Source organism: Poeciliopsis prolifica, unplaced genomic scaffold (assembly GCF_027474105.1).
Source record: "Poeciliopsis prolifica strain line A6 unplaced genomic scaffold, Auburn_PproV2 SCAFFOLD105, whole genome shotgun sequence".
NCBI classification, from domain to species: Eukaryota; Metazoa; Chordata; class Actinopteri; order Cyprinodontiformes; family Poeciliidae; genus Poeciliopsis; species Poeciliopsis prolifica.
Window position 1 is genome coordinate 615,042 of NW_026562480.1, and position 13,681 is coordinate 628,722.

General features: G+C 36.3%; 1 protein-coding gene across 1 annotated transcript; it reads left to right on the plus strand.

Annotated features, from left to right (window-relative positions):
* Positions 1-2,041: 2,041 nt before the first annotated feature.
* On the plus strand, positions 2,042-12,943 carry neu1 (neuraminidase 1). Its single transcript, XM_055023675.1, has 7 exons — positions 2,042-2,309; positions 4,317-4,506; positions 4,637-4,899; positions 8,243-8,425; positions 9,298-9,517; positions 10,243-10,479; positions 10,564-12,943. The coding sequence occupies exons 1-6, from the start codon at positions 2,223-2,225 to the stop codon at positions 10,461-10,463; spliced, it is 1,164 nt and encodes a 387-aa protein (XP_054879650.1). The 5' UTR covers positions 2,042-2,222; the 3' UTR covers positions 10,464-10,479; positions 10,564-12,943.
* Positions 12,944-13,681: the final 738 nt, after the last annotated feature.

Here is a 13,681-nt window from a genome sequence, read left to right on the forward strand (position 1 = left end):
CCAAATAATTTCACAAAATGCAGGAAACAAAAAACATCTAGTTAAAGAGCAGAGATTTCTCTCTTATTTTCACTCACATAATCAAGTTAAAATAACTATTTATTTCACTTTAGACTAACTTGTACTGCATGAATAAAATTTCTGATCAAATAATGAATTTTATTAAAAGTCAGAAGGAATTCTGCTCTAAAACATTTAGTGTGAACAGGACATCATCCTCAAGCATTAAAATAAATATTTGTATTAATAAAACACAAGAGTCAATGCAACACACTTCCACCTCAGGATACAAAAACATGCTGCAAAGCATTCTGGGAAATACTTCCAACCCTGTCTGTTTCTTCTTTCAGTTTTTTAAACTCTTGTTTATTCAACTCTTGAAGGTTTGACAAAATTAATGAAAAGTTAACACAACTTACTACTGTCAGCTTATCTTTCGCAAACTCACACATTTGGGTTCAAAATGTAAAACTTGTCACATTTATTTGACTTAAAGAGGAGATATTATTTTCAAAAGGAGCTTTTAATCTGACAAATAAGTTAATCCAGAAAATATTTGATCATTTATTTAAAAAAGTGTGAATTCCACATAGTATTTTGCTTTATTTCAATGTCAAAAAGTACCAAAAAGGAGAAAATTTACTAAATTCATATAAATGATCAATTTAGGTGTAAGATAATTTTATCAACATGTTTATTTTTTCCTGAAGGTATTATTAATGCTATGTAGTGAGTCCAAACTACACAGAAAATCTTAGAAACTAAATATTAACGTGGCCTTATGACATTAAATAATTATTACGTTTTTCAACCCAGATAAAATGATACAAGCATCTCTCAAAACAGAAGAAATTAATGTAAAGGAGGAATCAAATTGATAAAAGTGTATCTTTTGCTTTTGTTTTTTTATGTTTTATTTAGAAAATGTCATGTAATAAAGAATTCATTGATTCATGAAAATGTTTTGGCCCAAAATATGGAAATCCACCTGACAGGCCAGGCAAGGTGAGCATTAGTCACAGAGCTGAGGGAACTCCAGAGGAGCTGCAGAGATCCATAACTCAGGTAGGAAAATCTGTTAGCATGGCAACTGTTAGCTGTACACTAAGCCTGTAAGAAAATAGATTTTTATTGAAAGAAAAATAATCTGCTTTCCAAAACACTGGGAGCAAATGTTCTGCTTAGACTAACATTAAACTTCCGGAACAAGAAAACACAACGTGTGACGGATTATCAACACAACACACACAAAGGAAAACCCCTCAAGCGATTGGACAACTAAAAAATATAATTTAAAAATCCTTGTTCAACTGGAGACTGTTCATATCCGCTCAACAGTTTGGGGTTTTTGGGCTGCTCTGCCCCCTTGTGGCTGGATTCTGGTAACTGCACACAAACAGCTTTGCAGTATTGCTGTTTAAAAGTTGAAAAACAAACCAAATCAATTAAAAACTGAGAGAAATACTTTTATTGTACAGTATTCATTGGGTGATTAATATGACTATTGGACCAATGACAAACTACAACTTAATGTTTGGGTTTTGGATTTTCATAGTGAAGGCAACAGAAGAAGCAGTAATGTTGAATTTCCACTACTTTATAATGTTGATAACATGTTAAGATTCCTACCAATTCTCCATCCTACTGATATCAACTGCGAATATTATTAGTACAATTATTTTTATGGGTTTGTATTGTGAAACAGTTGCATTTACAAAAAGAGGAGGATCCAGATCCAAACATATAGAAAGCAATCTGGATTGATATTAATGACAAGATTGGTAGGTATAGTTATAATAGTCATAGCAGTAGTGTCTGCATGTTTCCACCTCTACATCATGTCCAAAAATACTAATAATAAATGAACATTTCTACCATTTCCTTAATATTTTACTATTTCATAATATTGTTAATATTATATTATTTGTGGTAACAGTAATATTTAAATAATTACACTAGTTTATGGAAATAATGCAAACTTAAAAGTGAACGGAGACAAGGTAAATTGCGTCATTTCCTCTTTTTATTTTGACAGCTCGCGACAGTCACGTGACCTCCTGATCACATGACCTCCCGGATAAACAGCACAGAATGAGCACCAGTCAGTGAGTTGGCTTGTTTGATCACTCGGCTCCAGTTTTGTTTAATTTTAACTGTTCGGAGTGAAGAAGAAGAAGAAGAAGAAGAAGAAGAAGAAGAAACTTGGAGGACCAGAATCAAACATGGGAACCGGAAGTTGGACTTGTGCCGGGTTCTTCCTGCTCGGCGCGCTGCTGTCCGGGCGTCTCTGTGGCTGCAGCCCGGCTCAGGTACACTGACACTGCTATAAACCGATCATTATTATGCAATAACTGCTAGAAAAACCGCGCTAATAAATGGAGAGGTTCGGTTATGTCATCTACAAAGTGTTAAACTTTGACAGGAACCAGACTTTCTTGTAAGGCTGGTTTGGACTCGTGATTTTTTACAAGCTTTTGGAAAAAAGAAAACATTTCAAGTTGTTTGTATCTGCTGAAATGCTTTTGAAAATTTTCTTTTTTCCCACTTAACACAAACTAATGAACCGTTGCACTATTAAAAATATTCTATAGAACCTGCTGTTGTACATGAAGAGCAAAAGTGAAAGTAAATGCCTTAGCAGTTTTATATATATATGTTTTTAAATGCAAATGCATTTGGACACAGTACATGGACACAGTACATTCACTGACAGGATTCCCAAGGTAAAAACTTCATATCTTCATATCTCAAGAGGCGAATTTCAGAATAAATCGAATTTGGGGCTAAAGATGCTTGGAGTCAATTAATATTCTTCTTTCTTACTCCTATTTGTTTGATTTTCTATTTAAGATATCTGTTAATATGCTCTAACCAGCTACATTATTAGGTACACTGGAAGTTATGCGATTTAGAAACTACAAGGGTTGTAGGGTTTACAAATAATGAATAATAAAAGGCAACAACGGGTTAAATAACCACTGAATACAATCAAGGTATGTTAAATACCATTGCAAACTTAAATCAGAAGGGCCAAAGTAACATGTCATTTATGTCAGCTATGAATGGGAAACTTTGGCAATAATTGGCACCAAGTCACCAAATCTGAACAATAATAGATTGGAAAAACTTTTCCTGGCCCAGCGAGTCTTGATTTCAGTGGCAACATTCAGATTATTATAGGTAAAATTGAGGGAAAAATAATATAAAGAACTGATCTATCCTGCTTATATCAATGGTTTAGGCTGGTGAAGGCATTGCGGATATTTTATTGACACAGTTCAGCATTAATTAAGCATTACTTGAGTATTGCTGCTGATCATTTCCATCTCTTCATGATAACTTCCTCTGAAGGCTGCTTCCAGCAGAATAATGCACCATGTCACAAAGTATAAATCACTTTAAACTGGTTTCTGGAACATGATAGTGTATTGTTCTCCAATGGCCTCCACAATCACCAGATCTCAATTCAATAGATCAATTTCTGTGGAGACTTGCGTCACAGCCGATAAACCTGCAGCAACAATGGGGCGCTATCATCTGAGAAATGTTACTGATATTTTGCTGAATCGATTCCACAAAGAATTTGATCAACTCTACTCAGTTTGTAGAAATGTTTTCCAAAGAGTGTAATCTTCTTATCTGCGCAGAACATTGCGCAGCTGAGTCTCACATTTCAGATTTCTATTCCTGGCCAATCAGTGAACAGAGAACTTCTGAACGATGACGTTCATTTTCTACGCTGTTTATTTATTTTTTTATCAACGGCAGCGGAGAGCGTGAACGAAGCCTTCAGTCCTGAGAAGGAGCTTCTTAAAGAGACAGAAGCATCAAATTGAATTTGTTATGGATGATAAATTCAGCAATATTAAGACAGCGAAAGGTAACATAGCTACTTGATCGTGCTATAGAACGACACAACGTACCTGGAAAATATATTACTGCCCTTTAAGAAAAAACTTTTTAAGTAGAGTTGTTAGACTGATAATATAATATATCCGCAGTCATTCCAGATGCTAAACTGCAAACCTCATTAAAAAGGTATTTACATACATTCTAGTATTATTCAGGTGTAATCATGTTTTCTTCACCTGTTTGCTGTGAAGAAATGCAGAGAAAAGAAGGTGAAGTTGCTCAAGGCTTTGCTTTGTACTTCCCTTTCACACACTCAACAGACTGTAACAAGACTGCAGATAATAGAGATATTTTTTATGGCTCAACCTGTTCTGCTCTCAAACATTCAAGCTATTTATATTTCCCGCTGTCAGCACTTATTATCCGCAACACTAAGTCTTTATCACCTCTTCTGTGTTGCTTAGCTTGACCCTCTGGTGTTTGAGGAGCAGCTGCTGTGGGTGAGCGGCGCTCAGGGTCAAGTGAACACCTACAGAATCCCGCTCATCACTTTTACTCCCCAAGGAAGCCTGCTGGCCATCGCCGAGGGAAGGAAGTCGTCGTCCAGTGACATAGGAGCAAAGTTTATCGCAGTGAGGCGATCCACTGACAAAGGCAGGGCCACAACACTGAAAAATATCAAATAAAGCTTCACATACTTATGGGTTTGGATCGACTCTTGGGTCACGTTGAAGGATTTGGTTTCCAGAAAGTTGAGGTCTGTTTCACTTCCATCGTGCTACAGGAAACACCTGGTCTCCGACCTCCTTCATAGTGGACGACGGCAGCTTTACGGATGGCTTGAACCTGGGCTCCGTGGTTGTGGATGAAGAGGTCGGTTCTGTGATTCTGATCTACAGCGTCTGCTTCCACCTGTACCACTGCAAGCCGGCTAGCACCATGATGGTGGAGAGCTGGGACGACGGCCTGAGCTGGAGCAAACCCAAAAACCTCTCGGTCCAGCTGGGAGTGAAGGCTTTCGCTCCTGGGCCGGGATTCGGCATCCAGGTAAGAAAGAGATCCCCGATATGGTTGAATAACATTCTTCGTAGGTGAACTTTGACCTCTATAGAGAGGTCAGCATGAAAGAATCCTGGTTGGACTCAATAAGACTCGGGGGTCCTTTCTAAAATATATTGATAACTTTAACTGAAGAAGGATTCAATGTGATAAAATATAAGTCGTAGGGAAAAGGAGGTGGTTGAGACCTGAGAATCAGTGACGCACCGATTGCAGTTTTCTGGTTGAACGCCGATTACTGATCTCTAAAAAGCCTGACTTGCCATTTTAGATTTTGGTTAACACCATTGTTTTTGTCTGAATTATCACTAAATATAGCAAGAAAGTTTCAGAGTTGGTAAGAGTGGGGTGAATATTGTTAACTGTCAACCTGCAGACCTGACGTGGAGGGCCGGTCTGTCAGACAAACCTCTCTCACTGCAGAGCAGAAGAGGTCAATGGTTGATTTTTAGACCTTTGCAGAGGTAGATAAGATCGGTAAGTATCAGCCTATCTCCCAAAATAAAGGAAATCGGTGCCGGTAAGTCGGCTGCCTGCGTTGAATCCATAGCTCTTGCTAGCTATTTTCAGGATGCTACACTCTTTGTAATGGCAGCATTTTGACTGAAACCCTCCTGATGAGGTGATGAAAACAGGGCAACACTACTGGCGCTTCCTCCTGAACAGTATTACTATAACTGATGGTGGAGATGCAGAAAGTGCCAACAGCAAGGAAAGCAGCATCAGAAACCTGTTTAGCACATAATTACCTTCAAAAAGAGAAGGTGTGCCATGTTTTCTGCAATCCAGTCACATTTAAAACAGTCCCTCAGTTTTAACCACAAAGATTTTCTACTGTAAAATTAGCTAAACTTTAAACTGAATGACGTTTTTTACAACTGCATTGTAAAAGTGCAGTTGTTATGTCTTTCACATCACATGCACAGAGTTAAAGGCTTCATTTTAGAAAAATTTTATAAGTCATTGGGAAGGTATTATGCTCCTGATTGAGCCACAGTGTTTATTTCATTTCCTTCGCAGCTAAACATTGAACAATTCTGGTATTTTTGTTTTTTAATTCTGTTTACGATAAAACAGGAAATAAAATTAGCTCTTGTTTCAAGTCGGGGGGGATCACCCTAAAAGCCTCAATAAACATCTCATGTGGGCAAAGTTATGTCGATTTCCAAGCTGCAAATGTTCTAAAAAAAAATCATCCGCCTGGATTATTAAAGCTGAATTTTACATTTCAGTTTGCTGTTGTGCAGCTCCACTGAGACTTGTCATATTCATATATTATTGTAATGGCATTCATCCGATCTGGTCGGAGTGAATTTGCGACATTGTCAGTTTGTGAATCATAATTTTCAGCCTGGATGTTTAGGTTGAAGTGTAAAATATTGATATTTAGTTATTTTTTCATGTAAGCTGGAGCTGGAGTAAACAAACCAATATGTCATCTCCAGTTTTAGGTTGAATCAGGTTGCAGTGAGAAAACCCGGCTTTCTGGATCCCTCTTCCTGGTGAACCACTCTGCATGTGATAACATGATTTTATAGCAAAATTACCCACAAGCTGAGCCTGCAACAGTTCATTAAAAGTGATGTGAAACCTGTGAGATGTTTGCTGTTGCATTTGGTGTCAGCAGCTTCTTTCTTTATGAAATGAAAACGTTCCCTCTGCATCAGCTCAGATGTTTCTTCAACTCTTTGTGAAAGAAAGAATCCCAGCCTGAGTCACTTGATAATAAAAGTTGTTTTACTTCTTTGCACATGACAACACTTAGTTATAAGCAATTTTCTCATTAATAGTCTTGGCACTTTGTTGCAATCCAGGAGACAGTCAGACTGAACAGTCTCCAGGATGTTTTATGTTGAAATGACTTTTAAAGGGGGGGGAACTTGGTTTCTCAAAGTGCGAACTAAAGCTAAAAATAGAGTGTGCAAAGAGCAGACACACAATTTCCAAAATGAGGAACTGCATGTTAAATCTGAAACCATCCAGCCTGATTTTAAACGTTTATGTTTTCAAAACAACATTTTATTGTCTTGCTTGGATTACCTGTTCTAACATCAGTAAAACACATTTTAGTGATTTGGTTATCTGTTAGTGGACAAAGAGAAGTGAAAGTTATCTCCCCGATTACAACTCTGCAAACACTACCAGGAGTTGCATCGTCTTTGTCAGCATCTTTCTGCTCAGTGATGCAGGCTTCACGCAGATCATTTGTTTGATTTGCTTCCATTTTGTTTGTTTTCTTATGGATTTCGGTGCAGATACTCGACAGGGCAACGCTTTGTGTCGGGCCAAAGAAAGAAAATAATGTAAAAAAAATGTTTGTCTTTTTGTTTTTCCTAAATTACAAACAACACCAGTATACCCACCAATAATTTCTTTACCTTTTTCGAATATGACAAAACTTTGTCATACATGATTTGCAATGCACGTCTTTATCCGACACAATAGCCGTTATGTTACTTAGTTTTTGAATTGTTCTACATTTCTAGTAAAATTATGGTGTTGCAAAGGAAGATAGCTTTATTTTTATGTGTTTTTCAGACCTCCTCCGAAGGGAAGGATGTGATTGTGGAAGTTGCTGTAGCTGGGTATTTTGAGGACATTTTATTCCTGGTCCAAAGTCCAAATAGGAAGGATGGACTTTGAAAGTGCTGTTTACATTGCACATTGGATTATCACCCACTGTGTTGCTATAACCTGTAAACAAAATAATTCATGAGTTTGTTCTCTCCTTTGCCTCTTTCCCTACAAAACAGACCTTGAAATCTTATAATTTAGTATAAAACAGAAAGTCTGACACCCTTTAAGGTACATTTATTTATTTTCATTTTCATTTAATTTGATGCGGTTCCTCATTCAGACATCTCTCTCACATTATTGCGAGTGAGAGCAAAACCAACAGAAGTTGTCCAAATCAATCTCTCTTGCTTTTGCATCTCATCTATATTTATGTTGTTTTTATTATGCATCCTTTGCTACATATTATCAGCCATAAGTTAAAGAAATGCTATGTTATTGCCTTTTTGGCTATAATGTATTTTCTTTCTTACTTAAAAACAGAATTGAATTATTTGTATTTTATTATGCATTTTCAATATTGTATCTTAAATAACATCTTTTCTTTTCGATTACTAGATTAATTGTCAGAACAATCAAGTTACAAAAATAATCATATGTTGCAGCCCTAAACAGCTATCTGGCAGTTTGTGCCCAAGATGTGTGGAGTTTGCAGCGATATTAGCTGCCCTTTTCAGACAAAAACTGTGTGATACATTCATTCTACAACAATAAGAGCTGTTAATTTCTGCACCCTTTGTGTCCTTTTACGCTACAGAAGCGCCTTGATCCTGCAAAGGGGCGGTTGGTGGTGTGTGGCCACGGGACGATTGAGGGGGATGGAGTGTTTTGCATCCTGAGCGACGATCATGGAGAGACGTGGCGCAACGGAGCAGCCCTCAAGAGCATCCCTTACAACCAACCGAAGAAAGCTCAGGACTTCAACCCTGATGAGTGCCAGGTAAGTTTCTGTCCAGTAAATATTTGTTGTATTTATTGCTGTACTTTTTGTAGCACAAAGATGCTGTTTTCTCCAACTATGATTAAGAAAACTCCAAGTATCTCAGCAGTATGGTATGTAGTTCCAAATTTCTTTGGTTTTTGGTTTTTGTGTACATTTAAATGGATGGAATATCAGATAAAGTTATGTCACTGAAAAACTGCTGATGTTAAACTGAATCTGAGATCTAGCACCCCTAGTGGTTGATTTGTTTCCCCCAGCACAAAATCTGGATCATTCCTTTCTAGAGTTAAAAATGAAAATAAATAATCAAAACATGCAATATTACAATTTAAAAAAAGAATTACTGTAGTTCCAACATAGTTTCTTAAGTGTTTGCCTTAATAAAAGTAAAAAGTCCCAACTTTTAAAATTGAATGTTTTTTTTATTTTGCTGTTTAGAAAATGTTTTTACAATGCAACAATGAGAACTTAATTCAAAAACTTTTGCTGCATTTGTCCTAGTTAAAGAGCGGTTGTGCTCAAGTCTGTCTTTTGAGGAAAAAGCCTCAGGAAGTTTGAGATCTGACTAAAGTAGGTGTTGGATAATATTATCCCTTACTGGAGACTTTTTGACCACATTCACTTTGCTTTTACAAACAATATTTAGATATTTATTTGTAATAAATGATGCTTTACTTAATATTTGATTGCCTCAACTGCAAGGTTTCAACCCTCTGTTGATGGTCTCCATTTGTTATTCTATAAACAAATTAATATTCTGTATTTCCATGAAGATTTTGAGCATTTTTCATGCTCTGGAAAACAAATCACTTTTCCTAACGCACCTCCTTTCTTTCGAACCCTGTCCGTCTGTTTCTGCCTCCCTGCAGCCGGTTGAGTTGATGGACGGCAGCATCATGATCAACGTCCGGAACCAGAACAACTACCACTGCCGCTGCCGCATCGTGGTGCGCAGTTTGGACGGAGGCCTGACTCTCCCTGTGGAAGAGGTCTTCTTCGACACCGCGTTGATTGATCCCGCAGTCGCGGCTGGAGCTCTGCAGAAAGACGGAGTGATCTACTTCACCAACCCGTCCAGCGACAAAATGAGTAAAAAACTTTACAAATATTCGCTTCTGTTGGTAAAATCAGAAGAGATAAAGTTAGCTAGCTTAAGCTACGTTCATACTGCAGCCGGAAATGACCCAATCCCGATTTTTTTTTTCGCCTTAACGCGACCCGTATCGGATCAGTCTTAACAATCAGATATATTATCAGTGTCTGGTGACAGTTTCAACAAAACAGATCGGATTATTTTGACCCAGTATCTGACCTTTTCAAATGTGACTTGAAACCTAACGGCCAGGTCGCGTTCAGCCGAACGCAACGTCACTAATACTCGACAAACGTCACGATTGTGCGTCTTGAAACACGCAAGTAGGAAAGAAAACAACGATGGCGGACAATAATGAGGATTAAGTTGTTAATATTCTGGCTCCGTTCGGACAACAACTTTAAAATCGATACGCTCCTCCGTTAGCATCTAAGTTTACTTCCGCAAACATGGAGCTCTTCTTCTTGTCATTAGTGGTTGACAAAAGACGCATTATCGCCACCTACTGGTGCAGAGTAAAGATTCAATTCTATCTATCTATCTATCTATCTATCTATCTATCTATCTATCTATCTATCTATCTATCTATCTATCTGTCTGTCTGTCTGTCTGTCTGTCTGTCTGTGTCTGTCTGTCTGTCTATCTAATATAATCAAATTCTATGAAGCAATTTACTTAAATTTACCGCATTGTGAGCGTAACCTTACTGAACTCTCCCCAGGAGTAAACCTGACGCTAAGATGGTCGCTAACGAACGGAAAAACCTGGGAGAACAAAGCCGTCCAGATCTGGCCGGGGCCGAGCGGCTACTCCTGCATTACATCTCTGAACGGTGACTCTGTAGAAGACCAGAAATACATCTTCGTCATTTATGAGAAGGGCCACAAGGATATCATTGAGACCATCTCGTTTGTGAAGATACACCTGTACGGCGGCCGGTAGGACGAGCGGGCTGGAGGTAAGAAGAAACAACAACAGCAGCAATCGATGGAAATATTTTCACTTTCCTTTGACTTTCTATTTAATTCTGTTTTGTTTTCAGATGTAAACCTGAAAGGGATAAAGGATGCAAGAAGATAGTACAAAAACTTTCTCAGGAAGAGAACAAGAGACTTTATAAACACACTTAAAAAATGGATGTTGGAAAAAGGAGACCCTGCACTGTGAATTTCCAGCTTCTTGATCTGTTTTTCCTACTTTATTATTTTTATAAAAAATCTTGTTTTGCCAAATAATTGATGAGCTTCAATTTGTATCTTAATGGACAATGCCTGGCTAAACAGGAGATTCTTGGGGAATACAAATAAAAAAATGATTCAGCACTGTAAAAACACGAAGGCTTATCAAGTATTTTTGGTCCAGTTTCTACTGCAAGTATCTTAGCACACTTGAAATAAGGCAAAAGTAACTTACAAGTAACTTTTCAGCAAGAAATAGGAGTTTGTTGAAGTGAATAATTTCTTAATTTTGATTAAAACTGCAAGTTCCACCGACAGATTATTTCATTTATAACATGCAAAAAATGTCTTGCTATAATTGAAATAATTTGCCAATGGAAGTAGAATTATTTTTGTAATCAATATTAAGGAATTATTTAATTAAAACAAGCTTCTATAACTTGTTGAAAAGTTACTTATTAGTTAGTTTTGTTTTATTTCAAGTGTACAAGGGTATTTGCAGTAGAAAATAGACCAAAAATATTTGTTAAGACTTTGTGTTTTTGTAGGGATTTATGCTTTTTTGTACCACAACAAATATGTGGTTTATTTTTAAATGTTTAAAGATGCATGGAAAAATGTTATCTTTCCTTCCACTTCATGGAAAGATTTTACATGGGAGTTGCAGTTTGCCGAAACCGGCCAGCTCCTTGGAGAAGACAAATCCGGCCCAAAGCAGCTTTTTTATGTCCCTCACGGTTCCAGACTAAACGTATAATCTACTTAAATATTGTGTTTTCAATCAAATCAATGCAGTTTTTATCTGTTTACTACAAATTATATCAATCAGTCCTTCTGGTTTCTTGTGAATTATCACACAAAATTAGCAAATACCCACACTTTATGCGCTTATACATAATTGGGAGTTTATTGCTGATTTTTCTCAGAAATTGTGAAAAACTTTCTTACTTGTACTAAACAGCTGCCTCAGCTTTAATTGATCTCAGGTTATAGTCCATGATCTATACAGCGAGGAATGTGATATTCCAAATTTAGCACCATAACATTTTGCTTTTTGCAAAAAAAAATTACACAAACAATTCCAAAATTCTGGAGGGACTGAAAATATATTCAATATTGCTTAATTTTAAGAATGTATTAATATTTTTAGCAGTTTAACGAGTTTTATCAATACATTCTGGAACAAACGGCCCTCTAAGCGCGCTTATGATCTTGATTTGGCCCAAAATGGGTATTGTCACCCCTGATCTAAAGGTACTATCTTTGACAGCTTGGGAGGTTTGATACAAAGAAAGAGGTTCCATGTCAGCAGAATGAGCAAATATGTGGGAACTAATGTAAAATATGCAAAAATCCAGAGTCTTCTGCAGAAATCTGACATTCAGAGTAAAAAACAACCTTTTTATAACATGACTGGATTCTCTGCTATGTAAATTCAGGTTTTTATGACGTTTATGTGCTGTAAACTAGAGGACTTTATATATTTTCCAGTGATTTTGACTGCTATGGGTTTGAATTTCACATGTTAGGAAAAAGCACAGAGAATAACTGTGAAATTAGATCCCACTCCACTGTTTAATCTTTCCACAGTTTCCAGCCACTCCTGTGAAATCTTGTTTTTAACATGAAACAAAAATAAGCCTTTTATTTTGGGATTTCATTTAACGTAACGGTCAGATAACTGGTGGAGCTAACCTGTGAGGTAATTACTTTCTTTATGACTCATTTGAGTTCAGAAATTACGTATTTTCTTCCCTCCTTAACTTCATGCATGACTTTATTTTTTTGTTTTATGTAATTATATAAAGTGATATAAATAGTCTTAGAGGATTATGCACTTGTATATTTTTGTAATACCTCTTGTTGACTTTGAGTGATTTAAAAACAGTTACAATGATGTTTTTTGTTGTATTTGTGTGTGAAATAGATTAGTGAATATGACCTAATTATCATAAAATACTTTGACTTCAATAAGATTTTTCTAAAATCTGGTCAAATGACAAAAAACATTAGTTTCTGTCAAAACAAATTAATTCTCAGAGGTGGTTTATTTCTTTATGTTTTTCATCACAAGACACTTTAAATCCATCACTCTGTGCTGTTAGGAGACTGTTGCTTTTTGAACCTTGACCTTAAAACTTCCTAAATACAACATGTTATTGTTTTGAGGGAAGGCTGTTCAAATAATGAAATCAGTTTGCTGATTATGTGTTATATTTAATTACAGAAGTTATTCAACCTGCAGACTTGAGTCTGGTCCTGATTTCTATTACTGTTGAAATAAACACATCCTATGAGAAGTAGGATTGCAAGTTATGTAATATTATGAAATCAATAATTTGTGTAAGAAGATAATTTTGTCTCCAACATTTAGATTTTCTACAGCAAATAGCTACTGGAGAAAATGTAATTATTGCCATGGATAATTGTTAAGCATTGCTTGATTATTAGAAATCGTGTAAGTCAGGGGTAATAACTTCTGCTGAAATGATTAAAATGTTTTGAATATAACAAATATGAGTTGTAGCACTTCATTGAAGGAGTAGTTATGATAATAGACATAATTTTTTTTTTTTTTAGATCTACAGCTCTGGAAAAAAAATAAGAGGCCGCTGCAAAATGATCAGTTTATCTGATTTTACTCTATAGGTGTATGTTTGTTCCTTTATTCTATGAACTACTGACAACATGTCTCTGAAATTCCAAGCAAATATTTACTGTTTATTTACAGAAAATGAGAAATGGTCAAATAAAAAAGATGCAGTGCTTCCAGACCTCAAATACTGCAAAGAATACAAGTTCATATTCATTTAGGAACAACAATACTAATGTTTTAACCCAGGAAAAGTTCAGAAATCAATATTTAGTGGAATAACCAGGAGGTTTTAATGGGGTTCACTGCAGTTTTTACAGAACTGTATCTTTCTTGTCATTATGTCCAAAACTATTTTTTTATTCTTTTTATGCTATACTTTTGTTTTT

Excerpts from the sequence above, each read along its gene's own strand:
- neu1 (XM_055023675.1), top strand. The coding sequence starts at position 2,223 with ATGGGAACCGGAAGTTGGACTTGTGCCGGGTTCTTCCTGCTCGGCGCG. Across the intron at positions 4,507-4,636 it reads GAGGCGATCCACTGACAAAG|GAAACACCTGGTCTCCGACC; the intron begins GCAGGGCCACAA and ends ATCGTGCTACAG. Across the intron at positions 9,518-10,242 it reads CCCGTCCAGCGACAAAATGA|GAGTAAACCTGACGCTAAGA; the intron begins GTAAAAAACTTT and ends AACTCTCCCCAG.